The 22,718-nt window shown below is 39.2% G+C and overlaps 1 protein-coding gene across 8 annotated transcripts in view; it reads right to left on the reverse strand.

The window, feature by feature from the left end:
* PHF8 (PHD finger protein 8) overlaps window positions 1-22,718 on the reverse strand; it is a 127,904-nt gene that overhangs the window by 73,771 nt on the left and 31,415 nt on the right. For 7 of the 8 annotated variants that reach the window (XM_023743068.1, XM_023743070.1, XM_023743072.1 and 4 more), the window contains 6 exons: window positions 15,060-15,147; window positions 14,585-14,691; window positions 13,210-13,301; window positions 5,984-6,073; window positions 3,841-4,143; window positions 2,961-3,064 (listed from right to left, as the gene is read on the reverse strand). In XM_023743068.1, coding sequence (XP_023598836.1) covers window positions 2,961-3,064; window positions 3,841-4,143; window positions 5,984-6,073; window positions 13,210-13,301; window positions 14,585-14,691; window positions 15,060-15,147 — 784 coding nt within the window. The remainder of the gene's footprint in view (window positions 1-2,960; window positions 3,065-3,840; window positions 4,144-5,983; window positions 6,074-13,209; window positions 13,302-14,584; window positions 14,692-15,059; window positions 15,148-22,718) is intronic. The other variant, XM_023743073.1, reaches the window with a different exon arrangement.

Genomic DNA, 22,718 nt, shown 5'->3' on the forward strand with positions numbered 1-22,718 from the left:
CTTTCTTGGTGGTATGAGGTTCCCAATTCTCTGCTTGCTTCCCTTTCCTTTTATCTCTTGAGAGATAAAAGGTGGTGCAGGCCACACCCTAGGGAAACTCCCTTTACACTGGATCAGGGATGTAACAACCTTAGTAAGGGTGTTATACAATCTCACCCTAATCGTCTTTAACATAAAATTACAATCACAAAATGGAGGACAACCACACAATACTTGGAATCAGGGCCCAGCCAAATTGATACACACATTTTTTGGGGGACATAATTCAATCCATGACAGAATCTTAGACGCTACTGTAAATGTTTTCTTAACTCCTTTTTTGGATTTCTTATTGCTGATGCATAGAAACCCAACTGATTTTTGTTTGTTGACCTTATATCCTGCAACTTTGCTAAATACCTCTATTAGTTCTAGAAGCTTTTTAGTAAATTCTTTGAGATTTTCTATATATAGGATCATGTCATCTGCAAAGAGGGATAGTTTTACCTCTTCCTTTCTAATTTGGATACCTTTTATTTCTTTTTCTTGCCTTATTGCTCTGGTTAGGACTTCCAGTACAATACTGAATAGGAGTGGTGAGAGTGGGCATCCTTGTCTTCTTCCCATTTTCAAGGGGAAAGTTCTCAATCTTTCTCCATTTAGTATAATGTTGGCTGTTGGTTTTCCACAAATGCCCTTAATCGTACTGAGGAACTTTCCTTTTATTCCTATCTTGTTAAGAGCTTTTATCAAGAAAGGGTGCTGGATCTTACTAACTTTTGACTATAAAAAATTTCAAGTACATACAAATTATAAAAGTATAATCAACTCCCAAGTATTTATCACCCAGTTTAGTTTCACCAATTATCACCACACAGTCAATCTTCTTTCATCTACACCTCATTCCCCCCAAAACACTCGATTACTATGGAGAAAATTAGATATATATTCTGTAGCTATAATATGTTGTTGTTAGGTACCATCAAGTAGATTCCGACTCATAGCAACCTCATATGACAGAGTAGAGCTGTCCCATAGGGTTTTCTAGGCTGTAATTTTTATGGGAGTAGATTGCTAGGTCTTTCTCCTGTGGAGCCGCTGGGTGGGTTCTGTCAATCTTTCAGTTAGCAGCTGAGCACTTAACCACTGCACCACCAGGGCTCCTTAGCTGTATCATCTGTAAATATTTCTATTATCTTGACTCTCTAGGTTGACATAATAGCAGCCTCTGGCAGTTGCAGCAGGTAAAAGCAGCAGCACAAGTAAGGCTAGTGGGTGACTAGGGGGTGTCTCATTGTATCCTCAATAGCCATTGTGGGCTGGACCCTTAGAACTCAATTTTCTCCTGTCTAAGAGACCTACCATGGCAAAGGTAAAGCTCAACAGCCTCTTTAATCTTACTCTTTAGTTATACGATTCTCAAACCCAAAGGATAGCTCTGCTGTTTTCAGAATCTGCCCTGCTCTTGTTTCTTTTCCCCTTCTCTTCTCTCCTTTAGGAATTGAAGATAACTTTTTCCTACAAAGAGGCTATTAAGACATCCTTGTTACTTGTGTTGCCACATTGTTCATACTCTGTATACGGCTTTTCACTGCTGCTGTCTGCTGTCCTGAGTATCCAAATGACAATCCTCACTGCCTTCCCCTGCCTCTGACTCCCTACATATTTCAGGGTTTCTGATGACCTACTTGGCTTCTTGTCATACTCATATAATCATACCATCATCATCATTATCATCATCATATTTATAAGAGCTACTTATTAAGCATTTATGATGTGTCACTTGATCACTTGATCCTCCAACAACCCTAAGGTAAGTTTTATCTATAGAATAGATAGGATGAGGACACTGAGGCTCAGAGAGTTAATTAACTTGCCAAAGTCACACAGCTAATAAATGTCAGAGCTGGGATTCAAACTCAAGATTGTCTGATTCCCAAGCCCATGTTTTTACTTGTCAACAGCTTTCATTTTCTTCTTTTAGCAAATGTTCTTTTAAAAATTATTTTAAGAAAATACATGCTCATTGTACAAAACTCAAACACTACTGAAGTGAAAATTCCATCTCTTATCTCCTATCCTACTTTCCAGAGATAACTGCTGTCAATAGTTTGATGTGATAAGTATAAAACATGTAACAAATATATTTATTTGCTTAAATGTGTATAAATATCTCTAGAAGGAAAGTATTAACATTGATTGCCCATGGGGAGGGGAACTGGGGAAAGGGGGTAGGAGCAAGATTTTTTACTGTGTACTCTTTCACACTTTTTGAATTTCAAATCTCATAAATGTGTTACCTCTTCAAATAAATCAAAAATAAAAATAAAGGGAAAAGTCTTTGTATCACTTATACACATATACACACGTGCACACAGGCCTTTTTAAAAATAAAAATGGCACTATTCCTACATATTATTTTTCAGCCTGATTTTTTTTTCACTAAGGATATATCTTGGACATCTTTCCTTGTCAACAGACATTAAACTGTTTCATTCTTTCTAACAACTACATGGTATTCTAGTCTATAGATGCAATTTATTTATCCAACCCTTATTGATGAACGTTTGGATGTTTCCAATTACTTACTATTACAAATAATGATGAAATGAACACTGAACATTTCTCTTTACACAACTGTGCAAAGACTTCTGTAAAATAAATTCCTAGAAATCAAATTGCAAGGTCAAAGGGTATATAAAAATCTAATGCTTTTAACCAGTATGCTATAAATACATACATTTGTAGACATTTCTAGAATTTATACAAGATCTTTCTCAGGGTTACCAATTAGATTCCAGACCTCTTCCCCTACCATGGTTTTCTGAACTAAGCAATAATATCTGATAATACCTGGGTATTCCCCTAAGCACAGCCTCTCCCCCACCCATGTCCCAGCCCAGGTCCTGATTCCGTGCGGTCTTGATAGTATGTTGCCACCGACAGTCCCAGTATCACTATGTTCCTTATCCCCACCTCACCTCCCATTAGACATCAACAGGGCCAGCGGGCTCTCATTCCCATCAAGGTCCAAGTCTGGCGAGTCGTCGTCTGAGTCATTCAAGCAGGTACCAGTGATGTTGAACTGCAGAAGGAGGATGCTCAGTTGTTACCTGTCTGGTACTCCCATGTGACTCAGGATGGCCAGTTCCCTCCAGTTTCACTCATTAATTCATCTGTCAAACCACCTGAACCAAGGTCTTCTGCTAACCCCCCTCCCCTATCCCCACCCTCGCCACCCACCAGCACCATCAAATGATCATAGGATCAGGAGGCTGAGAATGTGTGGTTGGCTCGGGAAAGCCATCAGTTTTGTGAAACATGTTCCCTAAAATAGGTGGGGGGGCGGGCATCTTTAGGTGCCCATGAAAGGCACCGCAGTCTTAAGACCTGGTGGAGCCCTGGAGGAAGGCTTTTCTCAAGGACCTATTCAAGACTCCAACCTGATACTCATACATCATGTTCTCCATTGTTATCCCCCTTTCAGCATTTCAAAATTCAAGCGTCATGTTTTCTAAGAGCTCCTGACCATCCCCCCAAAGAAGACAGAACTAACCCTGCGTCTCAAGGTCCAACACATCCTTGATTGTGGCATCCACAACACTTCGTCGAACTCATTTGTTTTTATGCCTATCCTTCTCACTAGCCTGTAAGCCTCTTGATGGCTATGTCCACAGCACCTATCACAGTGCCCAGCATAGAAAAGGTCTCAATAAATGCCTGATAAATGAGTGGGACTGGTAGCCAAACACCAGGGGCCCTAAGGGAGGAGGGAGCAGGACAGGATAGCCTGTCCTTTTGATACCCTGCTCTTCCAAGGGACCCAAAAGGTTTGGGCTGAACCCATGGGCCAGCACCCACCTTTGCTTTCTGGGAAGAGCCTGTCTTCAGTGTCTGATGATTGTATGTGTCCATGAGATTATAGCTCAATTGGCCAGCAGGCCCCAAGGCTGAGCTCTCCTTGCCCTTTCGCTCTGCCTTCTTGAAGAAGTCCGTGGGCTTCAGGCCTTTCTTCTTTGAACCACTTTTGGAGGGCAGTGACAGCCTGGACATGGAATCTGAAGTACAATGAGCTGGCCTGGTTAAAGGAATGGAGCCAGCTGGGAAGATCCTCTGCAGCCCAAAGATATTGCTCGTCTTCCCAACGTTCTGTTGGAAGATATCCTACAAGAGTGTTAGTACACAAGGGGATTAGAGCTTACTCAAGGGTTATCTCTATGCTAATGGCAGAGATCTGCCTGGCAGTGGCAGTACTGCCATGGAAGTGGCTTACAGAAGCTCTATATATACACAGCTCTTGTATAATGAGTCAATAAGAATTCACTGAGTGGCATTTCTTTACCCAGCCATTGACAAGTAAGGAGAAGACGAGCAAAGGAAAAGCCCTGGCTCTACTGTCAAAACTGGAGAAAAAACTCCAAGAGTAGCTGACATGAGATTAAAAAAAAATAATCAAGTGCTAACCAGTATAGTTCAAACCCTAGGGACTAAAAGGATTTGAAAGGAGAGGTTCTAGTACTAATTCTGCTACTAGCTAGACATATGACCTCAGGAAATTCATCTGATCAATTCTGGGGTTCTGTTTGTTCGGCTGTAAAATGAAAGAATTAGGCTGGACAGGTGGTTTTCAAAGATGCTCTGTGGCTCCTTTGAGCTTCTCAGGAGGAGCCTAGGGGACTGGAAGCAGATGGAAGGCAGACAAGAGGAACAAGTGGAACTCCAGGCTTCCCACCTTCATCTCATTCAGAGTAGCTATGCTTTGATTTGTTGTATATATTGGGCTTCCATGTAAGATTTCATTTGAAAAAAAGATTCAACTGTTTAAAACACTGTAAGTCACTGGACCAGAAATGATCTATCTCTTTGTCCTCTTCCAGCCAGCCCTAAGTTTGGTGTATACAAGATTGGTTTAAGTGAGAAGAGTTGAGAAGAAGGTGGGCCTTTAACTAAACCCTGAAGGATCCTGACAGATGGCGTGGAGGAAAATGAGGTAGGAGGTGGACAACATAAGTTACAGTGTAAGCAGTGAAACATGTTGTAAATAGTGGAACTAGAAGCCCAATTTCCCAGTAGCTCACGCTGATCACCCTTCAGCATGGATGCATATCCCGAACATTTCAGAACATTAATGTGCATATCAGAAAATCACAGCTTCTGAACTAAGGGAAAGTTTAAACATCCTGAAGTCCACTTCTCCTCTGGTGCCTCTGCTACTTCACCAGCCCACACTGAGTTCTCTCTTTACTGTAAAATCTATTAATAACAATGGTTCACATTTATTGAGTACTTGCTCTGCCAGGCACTGTGTGAGGGGCTCTATATACATTAGCTCTTAATTCTAAAAGAACTCTGAAAGGTTGGTATTATCCTATTTTACATATGAGAAAACTGAGGACCTGAAAGGCTTGCAAGTGACAGAGTGGGAACCAGAACCCAGTCTCTTATCACTATACCTCACTGCCTCGTGGTATATGCCACCTGCTGAAACATGGCTTTGTAACCATCTTCAACCCGAGAGAACTGTCATTTTGCAGAATGCAGAGACTGAGTCAAAATCTTAATAACAAAAACTAATACTATGACTACCACCACCCACCACCACCACCATAACCCAACATCAGAATTTATCAAGCATCTACTGTGTGCCAAGCACTACACTTAGTGTTCAACCTGCATTACCTTATTTAATCCTTTTAACAACCCCTGAGTAGATGTAATTATCCTCATTTTTGAAATGAGGAAACTGAGGCTCAGAAAGGTTAACTTTTCCCAGGGTTTTCTACTAGACTGTAAGTTATTTGTGGGCAGGAATGTCCTTATTTATGTATCAGCTAGCACAATATGCGGCACACTGCAGGCCCATGATTATTCAAATGAATGAATAGGGTCGTTGGTAGGGTTTCCCAACCCTTCCCCCAGGCTCTCATGCCAACTGCAGAGGCCTGACCTGCCACATGAGCCTCAAGCCCTTCCCAAATGCCTTCCCTCTACCCATGCCTCTTACTTCCACCAGGCGGATCTCCCTAGCCAGATCTTTAATGAGCTGTACGGTCCGCACTGTCTCTGGGATCTCATCTTCGTGGTCTGGCAGAGCCTGTCAAACAAAAACCATGAGGAATAGACTCACACATCAAGGGACAATTGATTTTCAACAAAATATCAAGGCAATTTAATAGAGAAAGGATAGACTTTTCTACAAACGGTACAAACTGGGTATCTATTTGGGGAAAAAAAAAAAGGACCCTCAATCCATACCTCATGCCATATAAAAAAAAATTAAAACCCTCAAAATGGATCATAGACCTAAATGTAAAATCTAAACTATAAACCTACTAGAAGAAAACAGAGGAGAAAAATCTTTGTGATCTTGGGTTAGGCGATTTCTTACATAGGACACAAAAAGTATGAACCATAAAAGATAAAATTGATAAGCAGGACTTGATAAAAAAATAAAAACTTCTCTTTGAAAAACAGTTAAGAAAAGACAAGTAGACGTGATTTAGGATATCTGCTATATGATGCAATGTAAAATCTTTTTTGCCTTTTTCAGGGAAAAAAAACTAACTTGATGTTCTAGATTTAGTGCAGGTAGCGTTGGGGCTGGGAGTGGGGGGACGGGGGAGGGGAGTCACCGAAAGTTTTGTCCTTCGTTTATACTAATGATAGTGCTTTAGAATGAGAATGATGCCCGAGATCTGGCAAACCAAGAAAATGTTGCTATTTCAACTCAGTGGCAAAAGCTTAAAAGTAAGGATTTATCTTCAAACATAAGCTGAGATGTGAATAGAAGCAAAATGATTGGCTACCAGCTCTCTCTCTCTATTGGGTAAATTAAAAAATAAAAATGACTTGGCACTTTTAAAGGTAACTTCACCAAAGACCGAAGAGCCAGTAACCAGTAGCTCCAACTTGTGTCAGCATCACATCTTCTGTGTTCTTTATTTTTACCGGACCAGTTTGCGGTTAGGAGAATGTGCCTTTTTTGTACCTTTGCATTTAGGTTTTATAATTTTAACTGATGTATGGACACACACAAACAAACAAGCAAACAAAAAAATTATGAAGGACGATTTGGACCCAAGCAGTGCCGCACTTTACATCATCACTGCAAGTGTTAAGTGTAAAGAAAAACCAATTTTGAAACTATGAAATTCCTGATACATAAATACAGTTATTTCTACTTTAGTACCTATAAGATGATTCACTGTTATTAAAGCTCTTTTATTAAGACAATTGCATATGTTTTAAAAAAGCAATGGTAAATTAAGTTGTCTTCTAAAACTGTGTACTTGTCTGGTCAACTGTGTATGATCAGTTATCTACCTCAGAGTCTGTTTTCTTTTGTGCTGGGACAGGTTGCTGGCCCTCCCTGTTTCCACAGACCAAATCCTCCTAGCTCAGGAGCTAGGACTAAGCCGTTACTTCTTTCGAGTTATTTTTTAGTTCTTAAATTTTATGCTTGTATTTGATTATAGATGTCAGTGACACTTCATAGTTTCAAAAGTCCTTGCTGCTCTGAGAAGTGTAGATTCTAGCGAAAATTACAGTCATAAGAGAAATGTGTTTTTGTTTCCTTTTTTGTGGTATTATTGGTTCTATGCTCCCTGGAATATTACTGCTTTGTGAAAGTCCAGACTGAACGCAGCACTCTCCCTGTACCTAGTGCATTTACATACCTGGGTCTCTCACTACTTGATGTTTTTTGCATTAGTTTAGATGGAAACTCGATAGCTCAGTTAGAAGGGAGGGAAAATCTGCTGCTAGAAATGTCTGAACTAAGTGCCATACTCGTCTGGGTAAGATTTGGGAAACATAACCTCTGTACATATAAAAGAAAATCAGTTAAACATCACATAGAAGACAGCCATTAAATTATAAAAAAAAATTAACTTATGAAGAAAGACCTTTTGTACAGACTGAAAAAAAAGATTTTCATAGAGATATCTGTATGAACAAGAGAGTTAACTTTTTATCTTTGTTTTACTAGTGCCACAAACTTGCCAGTGGTAACTTATTTGTCCGGTTCAAGATAACTCTGTAGTTTTTTTTCCTAGGACTTGTTGTTAAATGCCAGAAGACATTTTCGAAGTGTACATTTGATCAGATTGTTAGCTTTTTCTGTCTTATTTCTTTTGAGAACCTTTGAATAAAAAATATCTGAAATTTTTTTTAAAAAAAAGAAAAGTCGACAGAGTAGCAAGGGCGGGGGCCTGGGGACCATGCTTTCAGGGGACATCTAGGTCAATTGGCATAACAAAGTTTATTAAGAAAATGTTCTGCAACCCACTTTGGTGAGTGGCGTTTGGGGTCTAAAAAGCTAGCGAGCAGCCATCTAAGATGCATTAATTGGTCCCAACACACCTGGAATAAAGGAGAATGAAGAACACCAAAGTCACAAGGAAAGTATTAGCCCAAGAGACAGAAAGGGCCACATAAACCAGAGACTGCATCAGCCTGAGACCAGAAGAACTAGATGGTGCCCGGCTACCACCAACGACTGCCCTGACAGGGAATACAACAGAGAGACCCTGATGGAGCGTGAGAAAAGTAGGGTGCAGAACTCAAATTCTAGTAAAAAGACCAGACTTAATGCTCTGAGAGGAGGATCCCAGAAAGCATGGCCCCCAGACTCTCTGTCAACCCAGAACTAAAACCATTCCCAAGGCCAACTCTTCAGAAAAAGATTAAACTGGACTATGGGACATAAAATGATACTCATGAAGAGTGTGCTTCTTAGCTCAAGTAGACACATGAGACTAAATGGGCAGCTCCTGTCCAGAGGTAAGATGAGAAGGCAGAGAGGGTCAGGAGCTGGTTGAATGGACACGGGAAATCAGGGGTGGAAAGGAGAAGTGTGCTGTCACAATATGGGGAGAGCAATTAGGGTCACCTAACAATGTATGTATAAATTTTTGTATGAGAGACTAACTTGCATTGTAAACTTTGACTTAAAGTACAACAATAAAAAAAAGAGGGAAAAAAAGACAAGTCACAGTCTGGGAGAAAATATTTGCAAAATATATATATCTGGGTAAAGGACAGGTATCAAAAGGTACAAGGAACTCAGATGTGGGCTCAGACCTCATACAGCTAATAAATGACAGAACACAGAATGGAAACAAGTTTTTCTGACTCCAAGACCTGGGCTTTGTCGATGCATTTACTCTGCTGCTGTAGATCCTTTGTAGAGGGGAAAAAGCAAACAAAATTGTGTCACAAAGTTGAATTTAGTCAAAAGTGCTATTCTATCTAAGGGAGAAGTTTTTAAAAACCTGAATTCAACTTGTTTGAGTAGAAATATCCTGAAGCTATGTTACCATGTTGCTGCTGTTAGGTGCTGTCGAGTCAGTTCCTACTCATAGCGACCCTATGTACAACAGTACGAAACACTGCCAGGTCCTGTGCCATCCTCACAATCATTGTTATGCTTGAGCCCATTGTTGTAGCTACTGTGTCAATCCATCTCTTTGAGGGTCTTCCTCTTTTTCACTGACCCTCTACTTTACCAAGCATGATGTCCTTCTCCAGGGACTGATCCCTCCTAATAAACATGTCCAAAGTATGTGAGACGTAGTCTCGCCATCCTTGCTTCTAAGGAGCATTCTGGCTGCTACTTCTTCCATGATGGATTTGTTTGTTCTCGTGGCAGTCCATGATATATTTAATATTCTTTGCCAACACAATTCAAAGACGTCAATTCTTCTTCGGTCTTCCTTATTCACTGTCCAGCTTTCACACGCATATGAGGCAATTGAAAATACCACGGCTGGGGTCAGGCACACCTTAGTCTTCAAGGAGACATCTTTGCTTTTTAACACATTAAAGAGGTCTTTTGCAGATTTGCCCAATGTAATGCGTCATTTGATTTCCTGACTGCTGCTTCCACGGGTGTTGACTGTGGATCCAAGTAAAATGAAATCCTTGACAACTTCAATGTTTTCTCCGTTTATCATGATGTTGCTTTTTGGTCCAGTTGTGAGGATTTTTGTTTCCTTTCTGCTGACGTGTCATCCATACTAAAGGCTATAGTCTTCGATCTTCATCAGTAAGTGCTTCAAATCCTCTTCACTTTCAGCAAGCAAGGTTGTGTCATCTGGATAACGCAGGTTGTTAATGAGTCTTCCTCCAATCCTTATGCCCCGTTCTTTTTCATATAGTCCAGATTCTTGGATTATTTGCTCAGCATACAGACTGAATAAGTACGGTGAAAGGATACAACCCTGACACACACCTTTCCTGATTTTAAACCATGCAGTATCCCCTTGTTCTGTTCGAAAGACTGCCCCTTGATCTATGCAAAGGTTCCTCATAAGCACAATTCAGTGTTCTGGAATTCCCATTCTTCCAAATGTTATTCATAATTTGTTATGACCCACATAGTCGAATGCCTTTGCATAGTCAATAAAACACGGGTAAACATCTTTCTGGTATTCTCTGCTTTCAGCCAGGATCCATCAGACATCAGCAATTATATCCCTTCTTCCATGTCCTCTTCTGACCACGTCCTCTTCTGAATCCGGCTTGAATTTCTGGCAGATCCCTGTCAATGCACCACTGTGGCCGTTTTTGAAGGATCTTCAGCAAAACTTTACTTGCATGTGGTATTAATGATATTGTTCGATAATCTCCGCATTCTGTTGGATCACCTTTCTTTGGAATAGGCATAAATATGGAACTCTTTCAGTCGGTTTGCCACGTAGCTGTCTTCCAAATTTCTTTGCATAGATGAGTGAGCACTGCCAGCACTGCAACCATTTGTTAAAACATCTCAATTGGTATTCCATCAATTCCTGGAGCCTTGTTTTGTTACCATAAGCAAACAAATTTCAGAAAAACATCAATGTCAAAGTAATGGCCAATTTGGCGAATTAAAATATCAGTTAATTACATGAACAATGTTTTTAAATGGCAAAGATGCAGCCAAGGTATTTGATGTTGTGAAATCTGATCAACGAACATTTTCGCTTTTCAAAAACTAGTGCTGGCACAGTGTAGCGAAATAAACTTTGAACTTCTAGAATCTCAAAAAATAAATAAATAAAAATCAGGGACCTCAGGGTGATTAACAGGGACAAACCAGCCTCTCCACTTGTGAGGACAGAACTCAGTGCTGAGCAACGACAGGCCCACAGATAGCTCAATAGCTGGTTGTCTCTTATAATTTGTTTACCATATTTTTGAGTACCTGAGACTTACATTTTTATGTAGACCGATCTCTCAAGCTTTTCTTTTGTGATTTTTTCCACTACTTTTCACTTCACTTCTGTATCCAGAGAACTGATAAAAATTCCTCAGCATTTCCTTCTTATCTTCCATAGTTGGATTCTTTTTTTTTTTTTTTCCTTTAACACTATTAATCCAACTGAAATTTATTTTGGTGGGTGGGGGTGAGGACGAATCCATGTGACACAGCTTGATAACTTTAATAACTTTAATGGCTCCCTCCCTCTCCAGCAGTTCTGAAAGGGTGAAGGAGCAATGCCTCCTGTGGAAATCATCTGCACTTCATAAAAGATACATTCCATGAGCGTGGACTCCTCAGATGTGTTCCTACTCTCCTCTAGCTCCCTTTGGCCAAGATCTTTGGGGCCATCCCTCGGTTCCTGGGTCCATCCTGGCCCAGGGCCTGAGTCCTTTGTACCCACCCACCCACCCACCTCCCTCCCTTTTGGTGTTCCTGGGACACAGTCACTCAGAAATTCATTTCGTGGGAGGGGTCAGAGATGAAACTCAAGGTAGCCACGCTTGAGGGGTGTAGAGAAAGAGAGATCACAGTCGAAGGTCCAGGTGTAGGTGAGCCAAGGGAGCAAGGGAAGGCCCAAAACATGAAGTCCAAGGATATTTGAGGGGAAGGCTGGCAACAGGAAATGGAAAGATTGTGCAGGTTAAACTGCAGTGGCTGAAAGGTCTCCTTAGGTCACTGTATGCAGAGGATGGAGTCTGTAAGGAGTATCTGAAGCCTAGAAGCATATATTGATATTTCTTTTTCTTTTTTGCATTTCTTAATTTTTTTTAATTCAAAAATCAAATATAAAAAGATATATACAGAAAAGTCACTCCCACTCCTGCACCCCATCCCTTTCATAAACCCATCATCCAATTCCCACTTTTATTCGTTTCTTATGTATCCCTCCAGATTATGCCTTTACGCAAATACAAGTACATACGTAATTCTTTTTTTCCCTCTATTTTACACATAAGGTAGCATACTATACACACAGTTTTGTACTTTTACTTGAAAAATTCTGCAGATCTTTCCAAATCAGTACATATGAGAGCTTTCTTATTCTCTTTTATAGCTGTTTAGTATTCCACTGCATAGATGGATAATGGTACATTTCTAAAAAGTCATTTTGGCATTATGCATCAAGAGCCTTACTTTCTTTTATATACTTTGATCCAGTAATTGCTCTTCCAGGAATCTATCCCGAAGAAATAATAAGAGATGAGGGACAAAGACTGATGCATACAGGTATTATTCACTGATGGATTTTCTGTAACTTTTTGTTGTTGTTCAGTGCCATCAATTCGATTTTCGACTCATAGCAACCCCATGTGACAAATCAGAATTGCCCCCATAGGGTTTTCTTGGCTGTAATCTTTACGGCAGCAGATTGCCACGTCTTTCTCCTACAGAGTCACTGGGTGCTTCCAAACCACCAACCTTTCAGTTAGCAGTCAAGCCCTTAACTGTTGTGCCAGTAAGGCTCCTTTCTCTATAACTATGCCCTCCCCAAAAAATAGATAAAAAGGAATCAACAATAAGTAGTTAGGTAAGGAATGTTACATCCCTGCAGAAGAATATCATGTAACTATTAAACGTTTATGAAGAACTTTGGTGACACAGGAAAATGCTTATGTAAACCAATTCAGATATAAAACTGCAAGAATAATGTGACAGTAATTATGTTTTAAAGATGCATATGAAAAAGATCAGAAGGAAATATACCAAAATGTTAATGATAGTTCCCTCTGAGTGTTAAAATTATGGGTGATGTTTTTTCTTCTTTATACTCTTCTGTATTTTTCTAATTCTCTATAGTAAACATGTACTATCTTCTATAATCAGAAACAAAAGTTTAAAAATGTAATTCAAGGAATCCCAGTCCTCTACTCTAACCCAGTAGTCCACAAGCTTCCCCGGTCCCTTCTGTTTCCCCAAAGCATCTACCCAAAGCCAGTCCCTGCAGACAAAGAATTCTAGAGGAGGTAGAGAAATAAGTATATTACTTCTTTCCTTGTCCAGGCTCTAAAGGCCAAGTTCAGGGCTTTGCCACCATGGACCAGGTAGGAGGCAGGGTGTCTCCTGTTCTCTCGCAAACCTGAGGAAAGAGGAAGGCACGGACGGTGTCAATGAAACCATGTGGGGAAGTGAACTTGTTACCTTTGTCAGGCAACCAGAGAAAATGTTCAGGGTTCTGAGCAAAACTCTATATTTAGGTTCTTATGAATTGTTCCTTTACTGAGTATCTACTATGTACCAGGCATTTGACATCCATTATCTCATTTAATCTTTATCCCACCCTGTGAGGCAGGCATTATTATCTTCATTTTACAGTTTAGAAAACTGAGGCTCAAAGAAGGAGAGAGACTTAACCAAGGGCACACACCTAGTACATGCCAGAACCAGGACTGAAACCATGTCTATCTGAACCTGAGGCCTGTGTTCCTTCTGCTACACTGTCTCTTGGGTTTCAAAATGAGGACACTCAGAAGGACCATGATTGCTACCTACACGTATTTGAAAGGCCATTAATGTAGAAGAGGGATTAGCTGTGTTCTGGGTTACTCCAGGGGAAGGTTATTACAAACAGCCAGTTTAGGCTCAATAAAGAATTTTCTATTGAACTGAGCTGTTCACAACAGGTAATAAGCACTTAATCATCCACCATCTGACTGAACACTTAAGTGCAATCTTCCTAGGTGGCAGAATAACGGTTTGAGGTATTGGGTAGGACACTGTACTCATTGGTCTCTGAGGTTCTTAGTAATTCTGAGATTCTGATTCCTCCTGGTCAAGTCACCTTGAGCAATCTCAGGCCTAAGCAAGGGACCCACTCTATTTCAAAGCAGACCAGGAAAGAGAAAACCCAGCAAGCTGGTTTTCATCTAGACTGATACCCAAGAACCAATGAGATGATACCAGGATGGTCAGGACTGGGCCTTCTCCCCATGGGAAGCACATCCAGGAAATTCTGAGACTATCAAGATTGAGTTTCTTACCTTAATTGAAAGGAAATATGGATAATTTCACTCTGAGTCCAATTTTCTCAGCTACCCTTGCTAAATAAAAAAGTTAAAATCCATGTCCTGCCCTATATTATGGTTAGTGAAAAAAGCCAATCTCAAAAGGTTACACAGTGTAGGATTCTGTTTATATAATATTCTTGAAATGACAAAATTACAGAGATGGAAAACAGATTAGTGGTTTCCAGAAGTGAGGGATGGTTCAAGGGTAAGGGGTAGGTGGTACTATAAAGGGGTAGCACTAGGGAGATCTTTGTGGTGATGGAATAGTACTACATTTTGATTGCAGTGATAGTTACACACACACATACTCATACTCAGTGGAGCGGGACATAAAAGACAGTAAAGGGCTCCGTACCTCGAAAGATGTCCAGGATGTGCTTTCCCACATACCAACAGATGGTCTCAAAGTTGGGGAACTTGAAAAGGTCTGCTGTGCTCAGCCGCTTCTCAATCTCATAGGCTCTGGAGGAAGTAGGCATAACAATAACAGTGACAACAGGGCTCCCATTTATTGAGCACCTACTATGTATCAGGTATTGTTACAGCTGCTTTATAACCATTATCTCTACTCTTCACAACCACCCTATAAGAACCTACATTATAGATTACGAAATTTGTACTCACAGTTTATGTTACTTGCCTAAAGTCATATAACTACTAAGTAAGGAATAGGTGTTAGTCCTCAGACTAAACATCATCAAGAACCAATATCCATCCTTTTCTGAGCATCTCGCCTCCTTCTATGCTGCACTCCTCACTCTAGGGGAGAGCCCAAGGACTCTAGCAGACAGGAGTGGCTAACTCAGGATCATCACAGCTTCAGGACTCACTTGAGCTGCATTTCAATGTTAAGACTGTGTAAGAAGTTCCCTCCAAAGGCAAGGCAGTCCACGGGGGTCAGCACAGCATGGATCCATCCTGTAGTGCAACAAGGCAAAATCATACCATTGGGAAGTAGGTGAGGAGGAGGGAGGGATGAAATCTGTTAAAGATGGGAAGTGTGGCAGAGGATCTTTCTTCCTCTGGACATTTCTCCTGTCCACTCAGTTCAACCCTAACAGTTAGCCTGTAAGTGACTCAGAATATTCTAAGTTCTTCCACTATCCCAACACCATTCTTGCCTAGTCTACCATCATCATGATCCTGAACTGGACCAACGTAGGGTGTTAATAAACTCCATTTCCTTCCTCTCCGCTTCAAAATCTCTCTGCTGCTTCTCTCTTGTATCTAAGAAGGGCATCACATCCTTGCCATGGCTACCCCTTCTAACTCTGCCCTAGGTAAAACAAAAAGAGTTTCTGTGTTGGATAGGGCTGGTTCAAATTCCTATTCTGCTATTTCCTAGTAAAACATCCACTGTACAGGTTGGTTGTGAAACATTCACCTAGCCAGAACTCAGTTATTCCCCTTGCCTTTGACCCTGCACTTTCTTGTGGGACCTTCTGATTTTTCTTCTTAAATCTCTCTCATAATCATCTCCTCTTCTCCACCCATCCTACTGCTGCCTTGGTTCATATCCCTCATTATCTCTCAACCTAGCTACTGCAATAGCCTCCAAATTGGTTCCTCTACACTAGTGGTTCTTAAGGTGTGGTCCAGGAAACGCTGGGGCTCCTTGAGACTCTTTCAGAGAATATGCAAGGTCAAAACTGTGTTCATGATAATACAAAGACGCTATTTGTCTTTTTCACTCTCATTCTCTCACAGGTGTACAGTGTAGTTTTCCAGAGGATACATGAACTGATATTACAACAGACTGAATGCAGAAGCAGATATGAGGCTGTCTTCTGTTAACCCGGACATTAAAGAAATTTGCAAAAATGTAAAACAATGCCACTCATCTCACTAAATTTTTGTCTGGAAAACAGTTACTCTTCTCTAAAAATTGTTATTTATGTTAACATGCAATAGTTTATTATTGTAATTCTCCAATGAATTAGTATTTTAAAATTTCTCAGTTTTAATTTATAATATGTAAATACTAACAAATACAAACCTCATAAATAAAAGCTTTTTGGGGCCCTCAATAATTTTTTAATATAAACGGGTCTTGAGTACAAAAAGTTTGTAAACCACTGCTCTACACCAATCTCAACCCCTCAAATCAATCTTACACATCCAGCCCTAAGTGATATGTCTAAAATACAAATCTGCCCATGACATTCCCCTGATCAAAACCCTTCAAAGAAATGTCCGTCCAAAGGAGAATGGATAAATTGTGGTATACTCACAATGGATTACTAGAAAGCAATTAAAATGAATGAACTACAGCTACAGGTATCAACATGGATCTTACAATCGTAATGTTGAGAGAAAAAAAATGAAGAGACTATATCCAATATGATTTCATCTATGTAAGACTCAAAAATATGTCACACAATACTACATATTGTTTAGTGAGGCATACCTATGTAACAAAAGCATAAAAATGCATAAAAGGCTAACTTGCCTCACCATATATTAACCAACCTCAAAACAATGGTTAGCTCTGATAGAGAAGAATGGGAAAGTAATTGAGGAGGGGTATACAGGAGGCTTAAAATATATTTGTAATATTTTATGTTTTTAGTTGAATAAGGAACACATGAGTACTGATTACATTATTATTTATATCTTTTCCTACATCTGAAATATTTCATTTGAAATTAAACAAATAAACCTCAATGATCTCCAATTGCCTCTGGGTTAAGTTCAAGTATCTTCGCTGGACAAAGTTCAGCCTGCAAAGCTTTTCAGCTTCATATACACTCAACCCTTGCTCTTTAGGCTCTAGCATCCATAAACTGCTTCACACAGCCTTGCTTTGCTTATGCTTTTCTCTAAGCCTAAAACGCCTTTCCTCCCTTTTTTCCTTGGTCGGTCCCTACTGACCCTCCAGACATCACTATCACAAACCCCTGGCTAGACTAAGTGCTCTCATCTGTGCTTCCACAACTTCTGGTGAATACCTCTATTGTGGCTATTAGGACATTATATTGAAATGACCTATTGATCTTTTTGTCCCTAGCATATAGACCAATGCTGGGGCACAGAGCAGACACTCAATGTTTTTGGAACTAAGTAGATTACACCCAGTTTGTAGGCATTTCTACCGAGATGCAAACTAATCTCACTTGAACCTATAGTAAGCAAAATCGATTCACCAAACAGTTACTAAGTGCCCATTATGGAAAAGGCATTATGCTAGACCTGGCAAAGGATTCAAAGATGGGCAAATAAATGCCTTGGAATAGAAAACTACAAAAGAGAAAAGCAGACCGATGGTGTGTGGGGTGGGGGGAGGGTGCTGACTTGCCTCACTATATTAAACATTCTATAAAACCAATGTAATCAAATCAATATCATACTGATATATGAATAGACAAACAGATCTGTGCAGTAGAATAGAAAATCCAGAATTAGATCCCAATATACATGTAAAACCAATATATGGCAATGGTAGCAGTTCAATTCATTGGGAAAAGAATGGATTATAGTGCCAGAACAAATGGCTATCAATCTGGAAAAAAATAAAATATAATATCCAAAATAAAGGACATAATGGATGGACTCAATGGAAGAATGGAGGCAACAGAGGAAAGAAATCAGAGAAATTGAAAACACAACAGAAATTACCCAATCTAAACAACAGAGAGAAAACAGACTAAAAGAAAAATAAACTCAGGGACCTGTGGGACTACAATAAAATGCATAACATTCAAATAATCAGAGGCACAGAAGAAAAGGGTGTGGGCCGGAAAAAATATTCAAACAAATAATGGCTGGAAATTTCCCAAATTATGGCCAAAAAAAAAAAAAAAACCCATAAACCTACACATTCAAGGAGCTGAGTGAACCCAAAACAGTATAAACACAAAGAAATCTATGATAAGACACATTAGAGTCAAACTGCTGAAAATCAAGAAAAAGAAAAAAAATATTGAAAAGCAGGGTGAAATTACACATTATCTATAGGGGAAAAACAATTCAAATGACAACATAAATCTCATCAGAAACCATGGAGGCCAGAAGGGAAGTGGCACAACCTTTTCCAAGTGTTGAAAGAAAAGAACTATCAAACCATAATTCTGAATCCAGCAAAAATATCCTTCAGGAATGAAGGGGAAATCAAGATGTTTTCAGATAAAGGAAAACTAAGAGAATTTGTTGCCAGCAGGCGTATCCTAAAAGAATAGCTAAAGAAAGTTCTCTAAATAGAAAGCATAAAAGAAGGAATCACAGAACAACAGGAAGAAAGAAAGAACAGTAGAAGAGTAAAAATATGGGCAAATACAATATGCTTTCCTTCTCTTCTTTAGTTTTCTAAGGTATGTTTGATGGTTGAAGCAAAAATTATAATACTGTGTGATGTGGATCTCAATATACAGAGGAAATACTTAAGACATATGGAGGTAAAGTTTCAACATTTCCCTCAAACTGGTAAAATATCAATACCAGTTCACTGTGACAAGCTATGGATTTATAATGTAATAACTAGAGCAACCATTTTAAAAATCTATACAAAAGCTGAACCTAAAATTCATAAGGAAATTCAAGGCGCACAGAAGAGCCAAAATAATCATGAAAAAGAAAACTAAAGAGAGAACTGACACTTCCTGATTTCAAAACTTGATACAAAAGGTACAATAATCGAGATAGTGTGGTACTGTCATAAGGATAAACATATTGATCAGTGGAATAGAACTGAAAATTGAGAAATAAATCCATATATCTATGTTCAATTGATGTTTGACAAGTGATCAACTCAAGACAATTCAATGAGGGAAAGAATAGTCTTTTCAAGAAACGGTGCTGGGACAACTGGATATCCACATGCAAATGAGTGAAATTCAATCCATACCTTACACCATATACAGAGATCAACTCGAAATGAATGAAATATCTAAATGTAAAAGCTAAAACTATAAAACTCTTAGAAGAAAACAAAGGTGTAAATCTTTGTGGCCTTAGATTAGGCAATGGTGTCTTAGCTATGACACCAAAAGCCAAAGGAATCAGAGAAAAAAGATAAATTGGACATCTGAAAATTAATAACTTCTCTGCTTCATAGGACACTGTTAAGAAAGTGAAAAGACAACACCCAGAATGACAGAAAGTATTTGCAAATCATGTATCTGATAAGGGTCTAGTATCCAGAATATATAAATTCTTTCAGCCTTCTTTACAGAAATAGAAAAGCCCATTCTCAAATTTATATGAAAGGGCAAAACCCATTGCCATCGAGTCAATTCCAACTCATAGTGACTCTACAGGACCAAGTAGACTGCCCCATAGGGTTTCCAAGGAGCGGCTGGTGGATTCGAACTGCCAACCTTTTGGTTAGCAGTCGAGCTCTTAACCTCTGTGCCACCAGGGCTCCTATGGAAGGGCAAAGGATTACAAATAGCTAAAGCAATCTTGAAGAAGAATAAAGTAGAAGGACTCACAATTCCTGATTTAAAAATATACTATAAAGCCACAGTAATTAAAAACAGCCCAGTACTGGTATAACAGCAGACACACAGACCAACGGAATAGAATTGAGAGTCCAAAAATAAAACCATACATCTACAGTCAACTGACTTTTGACAAGGGTACTGAGACCATTCAATGGAGAAGTCTCTTCAATAAATGGTGTTGGGAAAATTGGATTTCCCATGCAGAAGAATGAGTCAGGATCCATGCCTTATACCATACACAAAAATCAGTTCAAAATGTATAAGGACCTAAATGTGAAAACTAAAACCATAAAATTCTTGGAAGAAAACATAAAGGTGTGGCTGTGGGTCCTAGTTTTTTAGTTTTTAACAATGGATTATCAGATTTGTCAACAAAAGCACAAGAAGCAGAAGACTTTAAATAGGTAAATGGGACCTCATAAAAACTAAATAATTTTGTCATCAAAAGATTTTATCAACAAAGTGAAAAAGACAACCTACAGCTTGGAAGAAAATTTTTCAGGAACCATATATCCGATAAGGTTCTAATATCCAAAATATGTGGAAAACACTCCGACAACTAAACAACAAAAAGACAAACAACCCAATCAAAAACTGGGGAAAGGACTTAAACAGACTTTTCACCAAAGATATTCAAATGGCCAACAAGCACATGAAAAGATGCTTGACATCATTAGCCATTAAAACTAAAAACCAAACCCATTGCCACTGAGTTGATTCCCACTCACAGTGACCCTATAGGACAGAGTGGAACTGCCCCATAGGGTTTCCAAGGTTGTAACCTTTACAGAAGCAGACTACCATATCTTTCTCCCGCAGAGCCGCTGGCGAGTTCAAACCATGGACCTTTTGGTTAGCAGCTGAGTGCTTAACCACTGCACCACCAGGGCTCCTACATTAGCCATTAGAGAGATACAAATCAAAACCACAATGAGATACTACCTCACTCCTATTAGAATGGCAATGATCAAAATAATGGAAAACAATAAGTGTTGAAAAGGTTGTGGAGAAACTGGAACCCTCATTCATTGCAGATGAGAATGTAAAATGGTATAGTCACTATGGTAAATAGTTTGGTGGTTTCTCAAAAAGTTGAACACAGAACTACCATATGACCCAATACTTCCAATCCTAAAATCCCAGAAAAAGTAAAGGCAGGAACACAAACAGAAACCTGTACACCAATGTTCATTGCAGCACTTTTTACAATAGCCAAATGTGGAAACAATCGAGATGTCCATCAACACATGAATAGACAAAATGTGGGTATATACACACAATGGAATACTACTCAGCCATAAGGAGACATGAAGTCCTGATGCATGCCACAACATGGATGAACCTTGAAAATATCATGCCGAGCAAAGTCAATCGCAAAAAGAGAAACACTGTATGTTCTCGCTTATATGAAATAGGCAAATATATAGAAGTCAAAGATTATTAGTGGTTACCAGGGGTGGGAGGGAAGGGGAAAGAGGCAGTTTTTGCTTAGGGTGCATTGGTGAATGATGTGGAAAAGGATAGCAAGAATGGTTGTACAACTTGAAGAATGTAACCAGTGTTACTAAATTGTACATTTAGAAATGGGTGAATTGGTGCATGTTTTGTTATCTACAGCTTCACCACAATAAACAAACAAAAAGAATCCTTACAACTCAACAATAAAAAGACAAATAGCCTAATGGGCAAAGTATCTGAACAGACAACATTTCTCCAAAGAAGATATACAAATGTCCAATAAGCACACGGGAAGATGCTCAACATCTACAGTCATTACGGAAATACAAATCAAAACCACAATGATACCATTTCACATCCACTAGGATGACTATAATCATAAAGACAGACAATAACAAGTGTTGGCAAGTATGTGGAGAAATTGGAACCCTCATATGCTGCAGGTGGGAATGTAAGATGATACAGATGCTTTGGAAAACAGTTTTGAAGTTCCTCAAAAAGTTAAACGTAGAGTTACTATATAACCCAGCAATTAACATAATGGAATATTATTCAGCCATTAAAAGGAATGACGTTCTGATACATGCTACAATATGGATAAACCTTGAAAACATAGAGATATTGTTCATTCGGTGGTAGAATTTTTGCTTTCCATGCAGGAGGCCTGGGTTTGATTCCTGGCCAATGAACCTCATGCGCAGCCACCACCTCTCTGTCAGTGGAGGCTTGTATGTTGCTAAAATGCTGAACAGGTTTCAGCGGAGCTACCAGACTAAGGTGGACTGGGAAGAAAGGCCTGGCAATCTACTTCTTAAAATCAGCCAGTGAAAACCCTATCGATCACAATGGCCCAATCTGCAACTAATCATGAGGATGGTACAAGACAGGACAGCAATTTATTCCATTGTGCATGGGACTGCCATGAGTTGAGACTGACTTGACGGCAGCTAATTACAACAGGTAAAAGAAGGCAGACACAAAAGACCAATATAGTATGATTCCATTTATATGAAGTACCCAGAATAGGCAAATCCATAGAGAAAGAAAGTACGAAAGTGATTGCCAGGGGCTGGAGGAAGGGAGGAATGAGAAATGTCTGCTTCATGGGGTTTCTTTTTGGGGTGATGAAAATTTTCTGGTATTAGATAGTAATGATGGTTATAGAACCTTGTGAATATTCTAAAAAAACTGAACCATACCCTTTAAAATGGTAAATTTTATGATACCTGAATTATATCTCAATTTTTAGAAAGTACATTTAACTGAATGAAAATAAAAATACAACGTATCAAAATATTGGGGATACAGCTAAATCACTGACAGGAAAACTTAACAACACTAAATGCTTATGTTAGAAAAGAAATTCTCAAATCAATAACCTAAACTCCCACCTCAAGAAACTAGAAAAAGGAGAGTAAAACCAACCCAAAGCAAGCATAAGGAAGGAAAAACAAAGATAAAAGCAGAAATCAATGAAACTGAAAACAAAAAGACAGTAGAGAAAATCAATGAAACAAAAAGTGGCTCTTTGAAAAGATCAAAAAAACTGACAAACCTTTAGCAAGACTGACACAGAATAAAAGAAACAAAATA

The sequence above is a fragment of the Trichechus manatus genome, unplaced genomic scaffold (assembly GCF_000243295.1).
Source record: "Trichechus manatus latirostris isolate Lorelei unplaced genomic scaffold, TriManLat1.0 scaffold00233, whole genome shotgun sequence".
Lineage (NCBI taxonomy): Eukaryota > Metazoa > Chordata > Mammalia > Sirenia > Trichechidae > Trichechus > Trichechus manatus.